This window comes from Bombina bombina, chromosome 10 (genome assembly GCF_027579735.1).
Source record: "Bombina bombina isolate aBomBom1 chromosome 10, aBomBom1.pri, whole genome shotgun sequence".
NCBI classification, from domain to species: Eukaryota; Metazoa; Chordata; class Amphibia; order Anura; family Bombinatoridae; genus Bombina; species Bombina bombina.
The window spans coordinates 15,790,278-15,811,697 of NC_069508.1; the positions used below are offsets into that span (position 1 = coordinate 15,790,278).

The following is a 21,420-nucleotide window of genomic DNA, read 5'->3' on the forward strand; positions in this document are numbered from 1 at the left end:
AGTCTCATTTTTTATTGCTTCTGGTTGCTAGAAGCTTGTTCTTTGGCATTTTTTCCCATTCCTGAAACTGTCATTTAAGGAATTTGATCAATTTTGCTTTATATATATGTTGTTTTTTCTCTTACATATTGCAAGATGTCTCACGTTGCATCTGAGTCAGAAGATACTACAGGAAAATCGCTGTCAAGTGCTGAATCTACCAAAGCTAAGTGTATCTGCTGTAAACTTTTGGTAGCTATTCCTCCAGCTGTTGTTTGTATTGATTGTCATGACAAACTTGTTAAAGCAGATAATATTTCCTTTAGTAAAGTACCATTGCCTGTTGCAGTTCCTTCAACATCTAAGGTGCAGAATGTTCCTGATAATATAAGAGATTTTGTTTCTGAATCCATAAAGAAGGCTATGTCTGTTATTTCTCCTTCTAGTAAACGTAAAAAATCTTTTAAAACTTCTCTCCCTACAGATGAATTTTTAACTGAACATCATCATTCTGATTCTGATGATTCCTCTGGTTCAGAGGATTCTGTCTCAGAGGTTGATGCTGATAAATCTTCATATTTATTTAAAATGGAATTTATTCGTTCTTTACTTAAAGAAGTCCTAATTGCTTTAGAAATAGAGGATTCTGGTCCTCTTGATACTAAATCTAAACGTTTAAATAAGGTTTTTAAATCTCCTGTAGTTATTCCAGAAGTTTTTCCTGTCCCTGATGCTATTTCTGCAGTAATTTCCAAAGAATGGGATAATTTGGGTAATTCATTTACTCCTTCTAAACGTTTTAAGCAATTATATCCTGTGCCGTCTGACAGATTAGAATTTTGGGACAAGATCCCTAAAGTTGATGGGGCTATTTCTACCCTTGCTAAACGTACTACTATTCCTACGTCAGATGGTACTTCGTTTAAGGATCCTCTAGATAGGAAAATTGAGTCCTTTCTAAGAAAAGCTTATCTGTGTTCAGGTAATCTTCTTAGACCTGCTATATCTTTGGCTGATGTTGCTGCAGCTTCAACTTTTTGGTTGGAAACTTTAGCGCAACAAGTAACACATCGTGATTCTCATGATATTATTATTCTTCTTCAACATGCTAATAATTTTATCTGTGATGCCATTTTTGATATTATCAGAGTTGATGTCAGGTTTATGTCTCTAGCTATTTTAGCTAGAAGAGCTTTATGGCTTAAAACTTGGAATGCTGATATGGCTTCTAAATCAACTTTACTTTCCATTTCTTTCCAGGGTAACAAATTATTTGGTTCTCAGTTGGATTCCATTATTTCAACTGTTACTGGTGGGAAAGGAACTTTTTTACCACAGGATAAAAAATCTAAAGGTAAAAACAGGGCTAATAATCGTTTTCGTTCCTTTCGTTTCAACAAAGAACAAAAGCCTGATCCTTCATCCTCAGGAGCAGTTTCAGTTTGGAGACCATCTCCAGTCTGGAATAAATCCAAGCCAGCTAGAAAGGCAAAGCCTGCTTCTAAGTCCACATGAAGGTGCGGCCCTCATTCCAGCTCAGCTGGTAGGGGGCAGGTTACGTTTTTTCAAGGAAATTTGGATCAATTCTGTTCACAATCTTTGGATTCAGAGCATTGTTTCAGAAGGGTACAGAATTGGTTTCAAGTTGAGACCTCCTGCAAAGAGATTTTTTCTTTCCCGTGTCCCAGTAAATCCAGTAAAAGCTCAAGCATTTCTGAAATGTGTTTCAGATCTAGAGTTGACTGGAGTAATTATGCCAGTTTCAGTTCCGGAACAGGGGATGGGGTTTTATTCAAATCTCTTCATTGTACCAAAGAAGGAGAATTCTTTCAGACCAGTTCTGGATCTAAAAATATTGAATCGTTATGTAAGGATACCAACGTTCAAGATCGTAACTGTAAGGACTATCTTACCTTTTGTTCAGCAAGGGAATTATATGTCCACAATAGATTTACAGGATGCATATCTGCATATTCCGATTCATCCAGATCATTATCAGTTCCTGAGATTCTCGTTTCTGGACAAGCATTACCAGTTTGTGGCTCTGCCGTTTGGCCTAGCTACAGCTCCAAGAATTTTTACAAAGGTTCTCGGTGCCCTGCTGTCTGTAATCAGAGAACAGGGTATTGTGGTATTTCCTTATTTGGACGATATCTTGGTACTTGCTCAGTCTTTACATTTAGCAGAATCTCATACGAGTCGACTTGTGTTGTTTCTTCAAGATCATGGTTGGAGGATCAATTTACCAAAAAGTTCTTTGATTCCTCAGACAAGGGTAACCTTTCTGGGTTTCCAGATGGATTCAGTGTCCATGACTCTGTCTTTAACAGACAAGAGATGTCTAAAGTTGATTACAGCTTGTCGAAACCTTCAGTCACAATCATTCCCTTCGGTAGCCTTATGCATGGAAATTCTAGGTCTTATGACTGCTGCTTCGGACGCGATCCCCTTTGCTCGTTTTCACATGCGACCTCTTCAGCTCTGTATGCTGAAGCAATGGTGCAAGGATTACACGAAGATATCTTAATTAATATCTTTAAAACCGATTGTTCGACACTCTCTAACATGGTGGACAGATCACCATCGTTTAATTCAGGGGGCTTCTTTTGTGCTTCCGACCTGGACTGTAATTTCAACAGATGCAAGTCTCACAGGTTGGGGAGCTGTGTGGGGATCTCTGACGGCACAAAGAGTTTGGGAATCTCAGGAGGTGAGATTACCGATCAATATTTTGGAACTCCGTGCAATTTTCAGAGCTCTTCAGTTTTGGCCTCTTCTGAAGAGAGAATCGTTCATTTGTTTTCAGACAGACAATGTCACAACTGTGGCATACATCAATCATCAAGGAGGGACTCACAGTCCTCTGGCTATGAAAGAAGTATCTCAAATTTTGGTTTGGGCGGAATCCAGCTCCTGTCTAATCTCTGCGGTTCATATCCCAGGTGTAGACAATTGGGAAGCGGATTATCTCAGTCGCCAAACGTTGCATCCGGGCGAATGGTCTCTTCACCCAGAGGTATTTCTTCAGATTGTTCAAATGTGGGAACTTCCAGAAATAGATCTGATGGCGTCCCATCTAAACAAGAAACTTCCCAGGTATCTGTCCAGATCCCGGGATCCTCAGGCGGAGGCAGTGGATGCATTATCACTTCCTTGGAAGTATCATCCTGCCTATATCTTTCCGCCTCTAGTTCTTCTTCCAAGAGTAATCTCCAAGATTCTGAAGGAATGCTCGTTTGTTCTGCTGGTAGCTCCGGCATGGCCTCACAGGTTTTGGTATGCGGATCTTGTCCGGATGGCCTCTTGCCAACCGTGGACTCTTCCGTTAAGACCAGACCTTCTGTCACAAGGTCCTTTTTTCCATCAGGATCTGAAATCCTTAAATTTAAAGGTATGGAGATTGAACGCTTGATTCTTGGTCAAAGAGGTTTCTCTGACTCTGTGATTAATACTATGTTACAGGCTCGTAAATCTGTATCTCGAGAGATATATTATAGAGTCTGGAAGACTTAAATTTCTTGGTGTCTTTCTCATCATTTTTCCTGGCATTCTTTTAGAATACCGAGAATTTTACAGTTCCTTCAGGATGGTTTAGATAAGGGTTTGTCCGCAAGTTCTTTGAAAGGACAAATCTCTGCTCTTTCTGTTCTTTTTCACAGAAAGATTGCTATTCTTCCTGATATTCATTGTTTTGTACAAGCTTTGGTTCGTATAAAACCTGTCATTAAGTCAATTTCTCCTCCTTGGAGTTTGAATTTGGTTCTGGGAGCTCTTCAAGCTCCTCCGTTTGAACCTATGCATTCATTGGACATTAAATTACTTTCTTGGAAAGTTTTGTTCCTTTTGGCCATCTCTTCTGCCAGAAGAGTTTCTGAATTATCTGCTCTTTCTTGTGAGTCTCCTTTTCTGATTTTTCATCAGGATAAGGCGGTGTTGCGAACTTCTTTTGAATTTTTACCTAAAGTTGTGAATTCCAACAACATTAGTAGAGAAATTGTGGTTCCTCCATTATGTCCTAATCCTAAGAATTCTAAGGAGAAATCGTTGCATTCTTTGGATGTTGTTAGAGCTTTGAAATATTATGTTGAAGCTACGAAATCTTTTCGTAAGACTTCTAGTCTATTTGTTATCTTTTCCGGTTCTAGAAAAGGCCAGAAAGCTTCTGCCATTTCTTTGGCATCTTGGTTGAAATCTTTAATTCATCTTGCCTATGTTGAGTCGGGTAAAACTCCGCCTCAGAGAATTACAGCTCATTCTACTAGGTCAGTTTCTACTTCCTGGGCGTTTAGGAATGAAGCTTCGGTTGACCAGATCTGCAAAGCAGCAACTTGGTCCTCTTTGCATACTTTTACTAAATTCTACCATTTTGATGTATTTTCTTCTTCTGAAGCAGTTTTTGGTAGAAAAGTACTTCAGGCAGCGGTTTCAGTTTGAATCTTCTGCTTATGTTTTTCGTTAAACTTTATTTTGGGTGTGGATTATTTTCAGCAGGAATTGGCTGTCTTTATTTTATCCCTCCCTCTCTAGTGACTCTTGTGTGGAAAGATCCACTTCTTGGGTAGTCATTATCCCATACGTCACTAGCTCATGGACTCTTGCTAATTACATGAAAGAAAACATAATTTATGTAAGAACTTACCTGATAAATTCATTTCTTTCATATTAGCAAGAGTCCATGAGGCCCGCCCTTTTTTTGTGGTGGTTATGATTTTGTATAAAGCACAATTATTCCAATTCCTTATTTTATATGCTTTCGCACTTTTTTATCACCCCACTTCTTGGCTATTCGTTAAACTGAATTGTGGGTGTGGTGAGGGGTGTATTTATAGGCATTTTGAGGTTTGGGAAACTTTGCCCCTCCTGGTAGGAATGTATATCCCATACGTCACTAGCTCATGGACTCTTGCTAATATGAAAGAAATGAATTTATCAGGTAAGTTCTTACGTAAATTATGTTTTTGTGATTGGCTGATGGCTATCATATGATAGATTTAAATTCAGACTGTCTTCTTCTTATGCTTTACTTGGTTTTGAAATTCTATTTAATGAGCCTTTATAGACTCAGCATATCATTTTATCTCTGTGTTTTAGGTTCTATCTAATTCATTATAGCCTTGTACTGTCTTTATATTTGCATACAGCCCTTATCTTATCTGTTTTTGTGTTCTCAGTACCAGTTCTGTGTCTTCGGTTCCTTCAGGGTTTGTATTAAACACTAATTTCTGGACTTTTCAGGTAAATGGACATCTGAAGGGTATCATTGAGCAGGAGCAGCGCCTGAAGGAGCAGCAGAACATAGACCCCAGCTCGGGGCAGAAGGTATTGGACTATTAAGTGATCCTCTGTCTCCTCTATAGCTACAAAGCATTTTATAGTGTAGAATTGTTTAGTAAAAACTCAACTTCTTACAGCACATTACCACATTTGAGAATTACTGACAAAATCATAATAAAAGCAAAGACCTCCTCATGGACGGGCTTTAGAGAGGAAGGACCGCCCACATATGCATTGTCACTGCCTCTGCTGTGTGCAGTTATGGCTACACCTGATCTACTGTCTTATATAGATTAACTTTTAGAATGCAGCAAGCACAACAGGGATAATGTGGTCAATTGTATCTTGTGTCTCTGGTTTATTGTTGCTTTTATTTAATAGTTCTTTTCTTCTATAAGATACGAGTTAATGGATTCCTTTACTTGTGGTATATTATCCTCCTGCTAACAGGAAGTGGCAAAGAGCACCACAGCAGAGCTGTCTATATAGCTCCTCCCTTGACTCCACCCCCAGTCATTCTCTTTGCCTACTCTAAGTAATAGGAAGGGTAAAGTGAAAGAGGTGATAAAATGTTAGTTTTATTTTCTTCAAGCAAGACTTTTTTTTATTTTAAATGGTACCGGTGAGTGCTATTTTTCCCCAGGCAGCAGATGGATGAAGACTTCTGCCTGGAGACTGATGATCTTAGCAGTTGTTACTAAGATCCAGAGTAGTTCCCACAGAATAGCTGAGAAGTACTTAAAGGGACATGAAACCCAAAATATTTCTTTCATGATTCAGATAGAGAATACAATTTTAAACAACATTCCAATTTACTTCTATTATCTAATTTGCTTCATTCTTTAGATATCCCTTGTTGAAGAAATAGCAATGCACATGGGTGAGCCAATAACGAGGCATCTATGTACAGCCACCAATCAGCAGATACTGAGCATATCTAGATATGCTTTTCAACCAAGTATATCATGAGAATGAAGCAAATTAGATAACAGAAGTATATTAGAAAACTGTTTAAAATAGCATGCCCTTTCTAAAGCATGAAAGAAAGTTTTTGGCTAGAATGTCCCTTTAAGAAACTTCAGTGTGAGGAACGGTTTTCATTTTACAAGCATTGAGGTATGTTCAGTCATTTGTTTCTGGAGAGACTGTGTTATTTCAGAATTGGCTGACAGTATCCCCATGAGGGAAAGGGTAAGTAGTAATCCTAATGCATAGAGAGGGGTATTACTGGACCTGGATATTGGGCTATAAAAAAATTGTTGACACTGATGATATGATGTTTTTGGGCAAACGTTTATATGTTGGGAGTGAAAGATAACGTTTTTTATGGCAAACGTTTTTACTTTATTTTATAAATGTAGGGTACACATAGCTTCACTAAATGGGTATATGAACCCACATGACTAGGTTTAGACCGCTCTGGTGCGGTTATTTTAGGCTGTGAGACATCGAGTGAGATGGGTGGGGCCTATTTTTGCGCCTCAGTTGCGCAGTTGTTTTTCCCAGACAAGCAGCAAGCTAAAAAACTCCGGTGGGCCTTTCAGAGACAGTTTGAGCCTAATCGAAGGGTTAATCCGATTTTGCAGACCCCTGAGGGCAGGTAGGCGCCACAGCAGGGCTGTGGCGAGGTACAGGGGGTGTTTTTGTTTGAATTTAACGTTTTTTAGCAACGTTTTTTTTGGTCTTAAGGGTTAAGTATTCCTTTCCTTGTGGGGCAAACTTAGCTGACAAGTTGGGATGCATTTATCATAAAATTGTGATAATTTTATCGTTTTAAAGCAGTTTTGGAAAAATTGTATGCTTTTTTTCTCTTAAAGGCGCAGTACCGTTTTTTCAGATTGTTATTTTTTCACAAAATAAAGTGTTTTCAAGTCTGTTTGTGGTCACTACTAGCCTGTTTTAACATGTCTGACATTGAGGAAAGCCAATGTTCCATGTGTTTAGAAGCCATTGTGGAACCCCCACTTAAAATGTGTCCCTTATGTACTGAAAGGGCCTTACATTGCAAAGAACATATTTTTAAGCTTGAACACCTCCGTTTGTTGCTCAGGGAGGTTTTAGCGACTCTGGATGATTGTGACCCTATTGTAATTCCACCAGAGAAATTGTGTAAAATGGATAGATATCTAGAGGTCCCTACTTACACTAATGTTTTCCAGTCCCTAAGAGGATTTCGGACATTGTTACTAAGGAATGAGATAGACCAGGCATTCCGTTCTCTCCCCCTCCTAATTTTAAGAAAATGTTTCCCATATCTGACACCATTCGGGATTCGTGGCAGACGGTCCATACCCTGGCTAAGCGTACAACTATACCTATTGAGGACAGTTGTGCTTTCAAAGATTAGAGGGTCTTCTAAAGAAATTGTTTATTCATCAGGGTTTTCTTCTACAAGCTATAGCGTGCATTGTTCCTGTAACTACTACAGCTGCTTTTTGGATTGAGGCTCTAGAGGTGTCTCTTACGGTTGAGACCCCATTAGATGATATTTTGGATAGAATTAAGGCTCTCAAGCTAGCTAATTCTTTTATTACAGATGCCGCTTTTCAAATGGCTAAATTAGCGGCAAAGAATGCAGGTTTTGCCATTTTAGCGCGTAGAGCGTTATGGCTTAAGTCCTGGTCTGCTGATGTGTCATCAAAATCTAAGCTGTTAGCTATTCCTTTCAAAGGTAAGACCCTATTCGGGCCTGAACTGAAGGAGATCATTTCCAACATTACTGGAGGTAAAGGCCATGCCCTTCCTCAGGACAAGACGAATAAAATGAGGGCCAAACAAAGTAATTTTCGTTCCTTTCGAAACTTTAAAGGTGTGCCCTCTACTTCCTCCTCTGCCACAAAGCAGGAGGGGAATTTTGCTCAATCTAAGTCAGTCTGGAGATCTAACCAGACCTGGAATAAAGGTAAACAGGCCAAGAAGCCCGCTGCTGCTACCAAGACAGCATGAAGGGGCAGCCCCCGATACGGGACCGGATCTCGTAGGGGGCAGACTTTCTCTCTTCGTGCAGGTTTGGGCAAGGGATGTTCAAGATTCCTGGGCATTAGAAATCGTGACCCAGGGGTATCGTCTAGAATTCAAAGATTCTCTCCCAAGGGGGAGATTTCATCTTTCACGTTTGTCTGTAAACCAGACAAAAAGAGAGGCGTTCTTACACTGTGTAGAAGACCTATATACCATGGGTGTAATCTGCCCAGTTCCAAAAGTAGAACAGGGGCAGGTGTTTTACTCCAATCTGTTTGTGGTTCCCAAAAAAGATGGAACCTTCAGACCGATTTTATATCTCAAAACTCTAAACAAATTTCTCAGAGTCCCATCCTTCAAGATGGAGACCATTCGGACAATTTTACCAATGATCTAGGAGGGTCAATATATGACCACCGTGGATTTGAAGGATGCGTATCTTCACATTCCTATCCACAAAGATCATCACCAGTTCCTCAGGTTCGCCTTCCTGGACAAACATTACCAGTTTGTGGCCCTTCCTTTCGGGTTCTCCACAGCTCCCAGAATTTTCACAAAGGATGTAGGGACCCTTCTGGCGGTTCTAAGGCCGCAGGGCATAGCAGTGGCGCCCTATCTGGATGATATTTTGATTCAGGCGTCAACTTACCATCTAGCCAAATCTCACATGGACATTGTGTTGGCTTTTCTAAGATCTCACGGGTGGAAGGTGAACATAAAAAAGAGTTCACTTGTTCCTCTAACAAGAGTTCCATTCCTAGGAACTCTGATAGACTCGGTAGACATGAAAGTTTTTCTGACGGAGGTCAGAAAATCAAAGATCTTAACCATTTCCCAAGCACTTCATTCCATTCCTCGGCCGTCAGTGGCTCAGTGTATGGAGGTAATCGGACTAATGGTAGTGGCAATGGACATAGTTCCGTTTGCTTGCTTGCATCTCAGACCACTGCAACTGTGCATGCTCAGACAGTGGAATGGGGATTATGCAAATTTATGTCCTCAGATAAATCTGGATCAAGAGACCAGAGACTCTCTTCTTTGGTGGTTGTCACAGGATCATCTGTCCCAGGGAATGTGTTTCCGCAGGCCAGCATGGGTCATAGTGCAGTCTTTTTGGGCTGGGGTGCAGTCTGGAATTCCCTGAAGGCTCAGGGTGTGTGGACTCAGGAGGAGGTCCTACTTCCAATAAATATTCTAGAACTAAGAGCGATATTCAATGCACTTCAGGCGTGGCCTCAGCTGGCTTCAGCCAAATTCATAAGATTCCAGTCGGACAATATCACGACTGTAGCATATATATCAATCATCAAGGGAGAACAAAGAGTTCCCTAGCGATGATAGAGGTTTCCAAAATAATTCGATGGGCAGAGACTCACTCTTGCCATCTATCAGCAATCTATATCGCAGGAGTGGAGAACTGGGATGCGGTTTTCATCCGGGGGAGTGGGAGCTCCATCCGGAGGTGTTTGCACAATTGATTCATCATCAATGGGGCACACCAGAATTGGATCTGATGGCATCTCCTCAGAATGCCAAACTTCCTTTTTACGGGTCCAGATCAAGGGATCCTCCAGCAGTACTGATAGATGCTCTAGCAGTACCGTGGTCGTTCAAACTGGCTTATGTGTTTCCTCTCCTTCCTCGTCTGATTGCCAAAATCAAATAGGAGAGGGCTTTGGTGATCTTGATAGTGCCTGCGTGGCCACGCAGGACTTGGTATGCAGATCTGGTGGAAATGTCATCTCTGCCACCGTGGAAACTGCCACTGAGACAGGACCTTCTCATTCAGGGTCCGTTCCAACATCCAAATCTAGTTTCTCTGCGGCTGACTGCCTGGAGATTGAACGCTTGATTTTATCTAAGCGGGGATTCTCTGAGTCGGTCCTTGATTCAGGCTTGAAAGCCTGTCACTAGGAAAATTTATCATAAGATATGGCGTAAATATCTTTATTGGTGCAAATCCAAAGGCTACTCATGGAGTAAGATCAGGATTCCTAGGATGTTGTCCTTTCTCCAAGAAGGATTGGAGAAGGGGTTATCAGCTAGTTCCTTAAAGGGACAGATTTCTGCTTTGTCAATCTTACTACACAAGTGTCTGGCAGATGTCCCAGACGTTCAGTCGTTTTGTCAGGCTTTGATTAGAATTAAGCCTGTGTTTAAACCTGTTGCTCCGCCATGGAGTTTGAATTTAGTTTTAAATGTTCTTAGTAGTAGTAGTTTTTAGTAGCTATCTCTTCTGCTCGAAGAGTTTCTGAGCTATCTGCGTTGCAATGCGACTCGCCTTATCTTATATTCCATTCTGATAAGGTGGCTTTGCGTACTAAACCTGGATTCCTTCCTAAGGTTGTTTCAAATAAGAATATTAATCAGGAAATTGTTGTTCCTTCTCTGTGTCCTAACCCTTCTTCTAAGAAGGAGCGTCTGTTACATAATTTGGACGTGGTTCGTGCCTTGAAGTTTTACTTGCAAGCGACCAAGGATTTCCGTCAAACATCTTCTCTGTTTGTTGTCTATTCTGGAAAACGTAGAGGTCAAAAAGCTACGGCTACCTCTCTTTCTTTTTGGCTGAAAAGTATCATCCGTTTGGCATTCGAGACTGCTGGACAGCAGCCTCCTGAAAGAATTACAGCTCATTCCACTAGAGCGGTGGCTTCCACATGGGCTTTTAAACACGATGCTTCTGTTGAACAGATTTGTAAGGCTGCGACTTGGTCTTCCCTTCATACCTTTTCCAAATTTTACAAATTTTATACTTTTGCTTCTTCGGAGGCTATTTTTGGGAGAAAAGTTCTTAAAGCAGTTGTGCCTTCTGTTTAGGTATCTGTCTTGTCCCTCCTGTTCATCCGTGTCCTGTAGCTTTGGTATTGTATCCCACAAGTAAAGGATGAATCAGTGGACTCGTCGTATCTTATAGAAGAAAAGGAAATGTATGCTTACCTGATAAATTGATTTCTTTTATGATAAGACGAGTCCACGGCCCACCCTGTCAATTTAAGACAGATTATATTTTTCGGTTCAAAACTTCAGTCACCTCTGCACCTTTTAGTTTCTCCTTTTTCTTCCTATACCTTCGGTCGAATGACTGGGGGTGGAGTCAAGGGAGGAGCTATATAGACAGCTCTACTGTGGTGCTCTTTGCCACTTCCTGTTAGCAGGAGGATAATATCCCACAAGTAAAGGATGAATCCGTGGACTCGTCGTATCATAGAAGAAATCAATTTATCAGGTAAGCATAAATTTCCTTTTGTTCAGTATTAGATGGGTGTAGAAAGAATGCTGTCTTTGGGGTTAATAAGTTTGTAGTTTTTTTTTTTAGGTGATTAGTGTCACATGCCCCCTGGGGGCTAGTAATGTTTATTTAGAAGGCATGGAGCACAGAGGGTCAAGATGGGCATGCTATTGGAGTATGCTTTTTATGTAGAGGGTATGTGTGACTTGCTGAATGGTGACAGTAATATTCATCAGGCAGATGATGTCACGTGTAGTTTGGGTGATATTAATGTTTATATGGAGGGGAATGCTTTGTTGTGGGACAGTAATGGAGGGGTGCAGTGATGTTTATTTGGAGAGGCACGCTTCTGGAGAGAGTCTTTAGTGTTTGTTTCGAAGGACATGCTTCATGGTGGACCAGTAATTTGGTTTGGAGGGGCATGCTTCATGGTGGACCAGTAATGTTGGTTTGGAGGGGCATGCTTTGGGGGGGGGGCAGTAATGTTTATATTGGAGGGCATGCTTCGTGGAGGGTAGAATGATGTTTGGCAGGAAGGACAGTAATGTTTATTTGGTGGGTCATGATACCCGGGGTGGAATTAATTTTTATTTAGTGGGGCATGCTACTGGGGGGAGGAATGTTTATTTAGTTTGGCATGCTACCTGGGGAGGGAGTAATGCTTTTTGTTGTGGGGGGCATGCTTCTGGGACTAATGTTTGTGGGGGGCATGCTTTTAGGGGTAATGTTTATTTTGGGGGGTCATGCTTCTGGGGGTAATGTTTATTTGTAGGGGGCATGATTCTGGGGGTAATGTTTACTTTTGGGTGTCATACTTTTGGGGGTAATGTTTATTTGTGGGCGGCATGCTTCTGGGGGTAATGTTTATTTGTGGGGGCATGATTCTGGGGGTAATGTCTATTTGTGGGGGCATGATTCTGGGGGTAATATTTTTTGGGGCATGCTTTTTGAGGTGATTATTTGTGGGGGGGCATGCTTCTGGGGGTAATGTTTATTTGTGGGGGGCTTGTTTCTGGGGGTAATGTTTATTTGGGGGTCATGCTTCTCGGGGTAATGTTTATTTGGGGGGACATGCTTCTGGTTGGCGGGGTGTGACTAACTCCTGTGGCTGTGTCATGTAGCCAATGCTGACTCATTCTCTCTGCTTTTTCCTCTCTTGCTTTCTGTTTTTCCTGCTGCTCACGCTGAAGTCTTCCTCCAAATGGTTTTGGAAACTGGTCCCTGTAAGTGTTTCTCGCTGGCTGTGGCTTCTGTAACATATCATGCTCGCTGTGCATTCTGCTGCCATTTTGTAGCTCAGACACTACCAGCTTTGGCTTATGATGAATACAAATAATTGCAGTTGTTTCTTTGGGGCAATATCGGGGACCCCAGGCTGCTGTCATGTGGGGTTGTAGGGAGCTGCAAGACAGTATTTGTTAGTGGAGATATGTGGTCTTATAAAAATGTTTTATGTGATCTATTATGAAAAGGAAAATAGCCGTTTCTTATCTTACATGAGGTACTGGCCTTAAGCAAGAAAACTCCTGTCTGTGCCTCTCCAGAACACCCAGCAGTTGGCAAACAAAATGCATCTATTGGTTCTGCATTACATAGTTTATCAGAGCACCTCAGTCTTTATGTAGCTTATCACTGATAATCAGCTGGCAGCGTACAGGGTGGTATGTAGCTTATCACTGATAATCATCTGGCAGCGTACAGGGTGGTATGTAGCTTATCACTGATAATTATCTGACAGCGTACAGGGTGGTATGTAGCTTATCACTGATAATCATCTGGCAGCGTACAGGGTGGTATGTAGCTTATCACTGATAATCATCTGGCAGCGTACAGGGTGGTATGTAGCTTATCACTGATAATCATCTGGCAGCGTACAGGGTGGTATGTAGCTTATCACTGATAATCATCTGGCAGCGTACAGGGTGGTATGTAGCTTATCACTGATAATCATCTGGCAGTGTACAGGGTGGTATGTAGCTTATTACTGATAATCAGCTGGCAGCGTACAGGGTGGTATGTAGCTTATCACTGATAATCATCTGGCAGCGTACAGGGTGGTATGTAGCTTATTACTGATAATCAGCTGGCAGCGTACAGGGTGGTATGTAGCTTATTACTGATAATCAGCTGGCAGCGTACAGGGTGGTATGTAGCTTATTGTGGGTAGGAGAGTGACGTCGCTACAGCCTGGTGGGGGTGTGTGCGCTGCTATCCAATTGCAGCCCCAAAAAATCGGCAAAAGAAAAGAGAAGCACTGTTGGCGTGGTGCCAGCTAGAAATGCGGATCAAGCCCAATCCAAATAGTAGAAGGTAGAGGGAAGCAGCACTCTTACTCCATGGTCCTTAAAATCCAAAAGGTTTATTTCAAAAAATGTTAAAACACGTAGAAAAGTGGACAAGCACAGCACAATACAAATGCAAGCTATACAGGTGGAGGGGGGGGAGCAAATCCTTACATGTTTCGTGCTATGCAGCACTTAATCATAGGATGATACAGCGTACAGGGTGGTATGTAGCTTATCACTGATAATCATCTGGCAGCGTACAGGGTGGTATGTAGCTTATTACTGATAATCAGCTGGCAGCGTACAGGGTGGTATGTAGCTTATTACTGATAATCAGCTGGCAGCGTACAGGGTGGTATGTAGCTTATTACTGATAATCAGCTGGCAGCGTACAGGGTGGTATGTAGCTTATTACTGATAATCAGCTGGCAGTGTACAGGGTGGTATGTAGCTTATTACTGATAATTATCTGGCAGCGTACAGGGTGGTATGTAGCTTATTACTGATAATTATCTGACAGCGTACAGGGTGGTATGTAGCTTATTACTGATAATCATCTGGCAGCGTACAGGGTGGTATGTAGCTTATTACTGATAATTATCTGACAGCGTACAGGGTGGTATGTAGCTTATTACTGATAAATCATCTGGCAGCGTACAGGGTGGTATGTAGCTTATCATTGATAATCAGCTGGCAGCGTACAGGGTGGTATGTAGCCCATAACTGATAATCAGCTGGCAGCGTACAGGGTGGTATGTAGCTTATCGCTGATAATCAGCTGGCAGCATACAGGGTGGTATGTAGCTTATAATTGATAATCAGCTGGCAGCGTACAGGGTGGTATGTAGCCCATAACTGATAATCAGCTGGCAGCGTACAGGGTGGTATGTAGCTTATCGCTGATAATCAGCTGGCAGCGTACAGGGTGGTATGTAGCTTATCGCTGATAATCAGCTGGCAGCGTACAGGGTGGTATGTAGCTTATCATTGATAATCAGCTGGCAGCTATAGGGTGGTATGTAGCCCATAACTGATGATCAGCTGGCAGCTACAGGGTGATATGTAGCTTATCGCTTATAATCAGCTGGCAGGGCGCGGGGCGGTATGTGGCAGTGAGACTGTGACCTCTAAAACAGGAAATACCCCCAGCATAACACCCTTCTCTTTTACCTCATGAAACACCTGACTGTACCCTCCCTCACCAGAAGTGAGCAGCCTGGGGCCCCTACCTATGTGCACTTGGAATGGCATAATAACTAAATCTCTTGTCCAGCAGCTGCAGTGAGCCCATAGGACAGGGCAGTGAGCCCATAGGACAGGGCAGTGAGCCCATAGGGCAGGGCAGTGAGAGCCCATAGGGCAGGGCAGTGAGAGCCCATAGGGCAGGGCAGTGAGTGAGCCCATAGGGCAGGGCTGTGAGCCCATAGGGCAGGGCAGTGAGCACATAGGGCAGGGCAGTGAGAGCCCATAGGGCAGGGCAGTGAGAGCCCATAGGGCAGGGCAGTGAGAGAGCCCATAGGGCAGGGCAGTGAGTGAGCCCATAGGGCAGGGCAGTGAGTGAGCCCATAGGGCAGTGAGTGAGCCCATAGGGCAGGGCAGTGAGTGAGCCCATAGGGCAGGGCAGTGAGTGAGCCCATAGGGCAGTGAGTGAGCCCATAGGGCAGGGCAGTGAGTGAGCCCATAGGGCAGGGCAGTGAGTGAGCCCATAGGGCAGGGCAGGGCAGTGAGCACATAGGGCAGTCCAATAAGCACATAGCGCATCTTCACAAATATTTCTTATGTCTTCTGTAGTTGTGATCACGTCCTTCCTTGTTATAAAATGCATTCCAGACTTACACTAAGTACAGCGACATAAGAGAGATGTCAGTATTGTTTCCTCAGCCAATAGAAGCCTGCAGTATGGTCAGATGGTATCGGTGACCCCATGGTCAGACCATACACAAGGGGGGTGATGAGAGACTTGGATACCGGTATGAGCTGATGATCACTTTATGTTCTTTCACCCTGCAGGCCCGGTACAGGAAGGAACACACACTCTTCAAGCAGTTGCCCTGTATCCCACTCATGGAGAACATCTTGAAGGACGGCACAGACGGCTGCGCTATAGCTGCCCTCCTCCACTTCTATTGCCCGGAGCTGATCAGGCTGGAGGGTGAGCTGCTGATACGTGCGGGGCCATAGAGCCTCTTGTGTGCATCTGCTGCTGTGTCTTAAACTGAAATGTCTGGGGTTCTGATCTATAGATTCTAGTGAAAAAATATTTACAGACATGAAAATCCCCCTATCAGAAGAATCTGGTGTTTGCTGTATAGTGCGTCTGACACAAGCCTGGTTATATAAAAGTTTTACTTAACCCCTTGGCTGCCAGAGAGCGCTTACAGGGCATTTCAGCACACGTGAGGGCTTATTATTGTCTTACACACAAATATAAATGATCTTAGCTAGAGATAGCGTTTATTTGACCAAGAAAAACAAAACCCCACTTTATGATTCCCAATTGTGTGGTCACCTGGCGCAGTGTAAATCATTTATTATAATGCAGTGTTTCTCAATTCCAGTCCAAGTACCCCTAACAGGCCAGAATTTCATGATCTCGTAAAGGGACATAAAATTTATTTTTTTCAGGATTCGGCTAGAACTTACAATTTTAAAAAACTTACTTAATTCTCTTGTTATCCTTTGCTGAAGGAGCAGCAATGCACTACTGAGAGTTAGCTGAACACATCCAGTCAGCCAATCACAAGAGACAAATGTGTGCAGGCACCAATTGGCTAGCTCCCACTAGTATAGGATATATACATATTCTTTTCCAGCAATAAATACTCAGAGAACAAAGTACATTTGAAAACAGAAGTGAATTGAAAAGAATCTTGAAATGACGTGCGCTATATGAATCATCCAAGTTTAATGATGACTTCTCCATCCCTTTAACTAGAACACAGGGGAAAAAACCAGCTGATCAGTAACTATGGTTACTAAGCCGCTCTCACCAATCAGCTGATTATTTCAGATATGAGGTTTTGGGCTGTTACGGTATCGGAGATGAGAAACGCTGCTGTAACAGAGTTTTGCTGCTATCTCTACCCAGATCAAATAATTGATTTGTTGGCATATAAGATGCATATGTTTTGCAGGAAATGTGTGTTCATTATTCCTTTGTGAGAGGAAAACCCTCCTGGCTAACTTGCACGTGCAAATGGAGGACATAGTTGCTGGCAATAGAAAGCGGAGAGAGTTTTTGCACTCTAAACAGTGAGAGGGATTTGAGTACAAGGGGAGAGATGTGAGGATTAGGGGTGAGGGTTTTGCTTTTTTCTCTTTTAAAATTGTGCTGCATCTTATATGCACAATCCTCTTATTCGCTGAAAAATGCAGAGTTTGTTGCATACCCCATACAGCCAGTGATCAAGTAGGGTACAATGCAGCTATTGATATTAATGAATAAATGAGCATCGGTTTCAGCGTTTCCTTATGATTGGTTCTGTTGTAGATATTTGCTTCAAGGAGTCCATGTCGCTGGCTGACAGTCTCTATAACCTGCAGCTGATTCAGGAATTCTGCCAGGAGTATCTGAACGGCTGTTGCCACTTCACTCTGGAAGACATGCTGTACGCTTCCTCTTCTGTTAAGGTAAACATTTCTAGGGTTCAAGCGCACATAGCCCCCCTCCCCTGCATTGTACTAATTGTGTGCGTCCTGTGTGTAAGGGCAACTTTGTGCCTCTAGGATATTTATAGCACGGCAGCAGTTTTATAATAATATTATACATTAGCAAGAGCACTATATGGCAGCAGTTTTACAAGACTATTATACATTAGCAAGAGCACTATATGGCAGCAGTTTTACAAGAATATTATACATTAGCAAGAGCACTATACGGCAGCAGTTTTACAAGAATATTATACATTTGCAAGACCACTATACGGCAGCAGTTTTACAAGAATAGTATACATTTGCAAGACCACTATATGGCAGCAGTTTTACAAGAATATTATACATTAGCAAGAGCACTATATGGCAGCAGTTTTACAAGAATATTATACATTAGCAAGAGCACTATATGGCAGCAGTTTTACAAGAATATTATACATTAGCAAGAGCACTATATGGCAGCAGTTTTACAAGAATATTATACATTAGCAAGAGCACTATATGGCAACAGTTATACAAGAATATTATACATTTGCAAGAGCACTATATGGCAGCAGTTTTACAAGAATATTATACATTAGCAAGAGCACTATACGGCAGCAGTTTTACAAGAATAGTATACATTTGCAAGACCACTATACGGCAGCAGTTTTACAAGAATATTATACATTTGCAAGACCACTATACGGCAGCAGTTTTACAAGAATATTATACATTAGCAAGAGCACTATATGGCAGCAGTTTTACAAGAATATTATACATTAGCAAGAGCACTATATGGCAGCAGTTTTACAAGAATATTATACATTAGCAAGAGCACTATATGGCAACAGTTATACAAGAATATTATACATTTGCAAGAGCACTATATGGCAGCAGTTTTACAAGAATATTATACATTAGCAAGAGCACTATACGGCAGCAGTTTTACAAGAATAGTATACATTTGCAAGACCACTATATGGCAGCAGTTTTACAAGAATATTGTACATTAGCAAGAGCACTATATGGCAGCAGTTTTACAAGAATATTATACATTAGCAAGAGCACTATATGGCAACAGTTTTACAAGAATATTATACATTATGAAGAGCACTATACGGCAACAGTTTTACAAGAATATTATACATTAGCAAGAGCACTATACGGCAACAGTTTTACAAGAATATTATACATTAGCAAGAGCACTATACGGCAACAGTTTTACAAGAATATTATACATTAGCAAGAGCACTATATGGCAGCAGTTTTACAAGAATATTATACATTAGCAAGAGCACTATATGGCAGCACTGTTTTTGAATGTATAAATCACAAATGATTTACTGAATTGCAAAATAAATGTTTTAAAAGCATTTGAACTTTAATTTTGTGAAAAACATATGCACTGTTTTGCAGACCAACACACCTCTTGGAATGTTGCTTATCTTCATTTGCTGCGGCCAATTAGAAAAATAAGTTCCTGCATATATTAACCAATCACTGTGCAGCATGGAATGTACAACAGCCTCTGGGAGAGGGGGCGGTCAAACTATTTTCAGAGTTTAATTAGAACTTAAAAGGGACAGTCTAGTCAAAATTAAACGTTCATGATTCAGATAGGGCATGCAATTTTCAACAACTTTCCAATTTACTTTTATCATTAAATTTGCTTTGTTCTCTTGGTATTATTTCTTGAAAGCTAAACCTAGGTGGGCTCATATGCTAATTTCTAAGCCCTTGAAGGCCGCCTCAGTACCTACAGTACATTTTGACAGGTTTTCACAGCTAGACAGTGCTAGTTCATGTGTGTCATAGAGATAACATTGTGCTCATTCCCGTGGAGTTATTTATACATTATCACTGGCTAAAATGCAAGTTTTGAAAAGAACTGAAATAAGGGGGCAATCTGCAGAGGCTTAGACACAAGGTGACTGCAGAGGTAACAAGTATATTAAAGGGACAGTCAACACCAGAATTTTTGTTGTTTAAAAAGAAAGATAATCCCTTTATTACCCATTCCCCAGTTTTGCAAAACCAACACAGTTATAATAATGCATGTTTTTACCTATGTAATTACCTTGTATCTAAACTTCTGCTGACTGCCCCATATTTCAGTTCTTTTGACAGACTTTAAGTTTAGCCAATCAGTGCTCACTCCTAGGTCACTTCACGTGCATGAGCTCAATGTTATCTATATGAAACGCATGAACTAATGCCCTCTAGTGGTCAAAATGCATTCAGATAGATTAGAGGCAGTCTTCAAGGTCTAAGAAATTAGCATATGAACTTCCTAGGTTTAGCTTTCAACTAAGAATACCAAGAGAACAAAGCAAAATTAGTGATAAAAGTAAATGGGAAGTTGTTTAAAATTACGACCTATTTAAATCATGAAAGGTGTTTTTGGACTTGACTGTCCCTTTAATATAACTGTGTTGGTTATGCAAAATTGGGGAATGGGAATTATCTATCTTTTTTAACAATAAACATTTTCAAGTAGACTGTCCCTTTAACATCACAGTTCAGTATATGACAATAAGTATTGTGATTCTGCAAATGGTGGGGTTTAAATACAGATAACTGAAATGTCACAGGGTTAGGGGTGCAGCGCTATGTGACCATCAAGGGGTTCACAGACTTTGCACATTTCCAGTTGATAACCTGAAGTTTGAGACAATTCACTTGCAACATTATATTTTAATAATAAATCTTAGCAAACCTTCCTGGTCATTTGTGATGATTATGCGAAATGCGTAGAGACTAAGTGCAACTAAAAAGCCCTTTTATAAATATGGTTGGAATATTGATTATTTTTTTTCTCACAGTTTTCCCTTCAAACCCAGATAATTACGATTTCTGCTCCTTCTTACCTAGTGAACTAAGGATTTTTTTCTTTGCCTCCATATTGTGCGCCAGAATCTGCATCCTATAAATCCCTACGTGTCTTGTGAATCCGATGTCTTTGGCTTTCAGTGTAATGCAATTCAGCTCAATCCCAAGGGTTGAAAAATCAATTTCTTGAAATTTACAGCCGTATAAAAATAAATAGGCCAAACACAAGACAAAGAAGGTTTATCCAACACTAAACAAGAAAAATAAGTCATTTATAAAGAGTCGCAAAAGAAGCAAATCGTTTTATTGTTCAGATGATAGAAAAAGAAATAACATTGAAAAGAGCAAAAGTTAAATAAACAAAAATGAGAAACCCACGGGGGGAGGGGGGCTTGAGGGCCAATGCTGCTGCTAATTAAAATCTGAAACACTTGTAATTATGCAGCTTTCTGTGATTGGAGGGAAATACATTGTAGCTAGTCAGGGGGGGTCTTACAACCGCACAGTTCCAGAAAACAGAAAGTGTTTGTTGCTTCATGTTAATTATAGATAAGACCTAATGACAGTAACAGATTTAAGGCAAGATTATAAGTGGAGCAATATTTAATGTTCCCGCTTGTGCGATAACTCTGCTACAAGTAAGCTTTTTGCGCGCGTTGGGAAAGTAAAACGTCTTCTATAAACTATTCCCCCATATTAGTCAAAGGAGCAAAAAAAGTGTTTGGTGGTGGTGGGGGGGACCTTACACCCTACTCATGCTCAAACCCAATTGCATATTCTCATTCACGCAAATAAAAATATGAATATTTCACATTCCAATGTACTTCACATAGCAGAATATGTTCTATTTATTCATAAAAACATATTTCTACATATATCTGATGGGTTTTTGTACAAATATATTTTTATACCTGTGTATATATACATGATTTTATATATATATATATAAAATCTGTGCAGTGCAGAACATTGGAATGTAAAATATTTACCCTTCTAATACTTTATTAAATCTGAAAATTGCTTGTTTTCATCTACTTAATTGCAAAGGGCTCCAATGCACATACATATATATATACACGCACACACGCACACATTTATATATATATATATATATATATATATATATATGTATATATATACACAGCTGTATGCAAAAGTTTAGGCACCCCTGACAATTTCCATGATTTTCATTTATAAATAATTAGATGTTTGGATCGGCAATTTCATTTT

At 40.9% G+C, this 21,420-nt stretch overlaps 1 protein-coding gene across 1 annotated transcript in view; it reads left to right on the forward strand.

The window, feature by feature from the left end:
- The window catches only part of CAMSAP2 (calmodulin regulated spectrin associated protein family member 2), a 158,349-nt gene that overhangs the window by 93,907 nt on the left and 43,022 nt on the right, over positions 1–21,420 (forward strand). Inside the window, exons 4-6 of the mRNA XM_053693815.1 lie at positions 5,215–5,298; positions 15,739–15,880; positions 17,219–17,358. Of these exons, the coding sequence (XP_053549790.1) occupies positions 5,215–5,298; positions 15,739–15,880; positions 17,219–17,358 (366 nt within the window). The remainder of the gene's footprint in view (positions 1–5,214; positions 5,299–15,738; positions 15,881–17,218; positions 17,359–21,420) is intronic.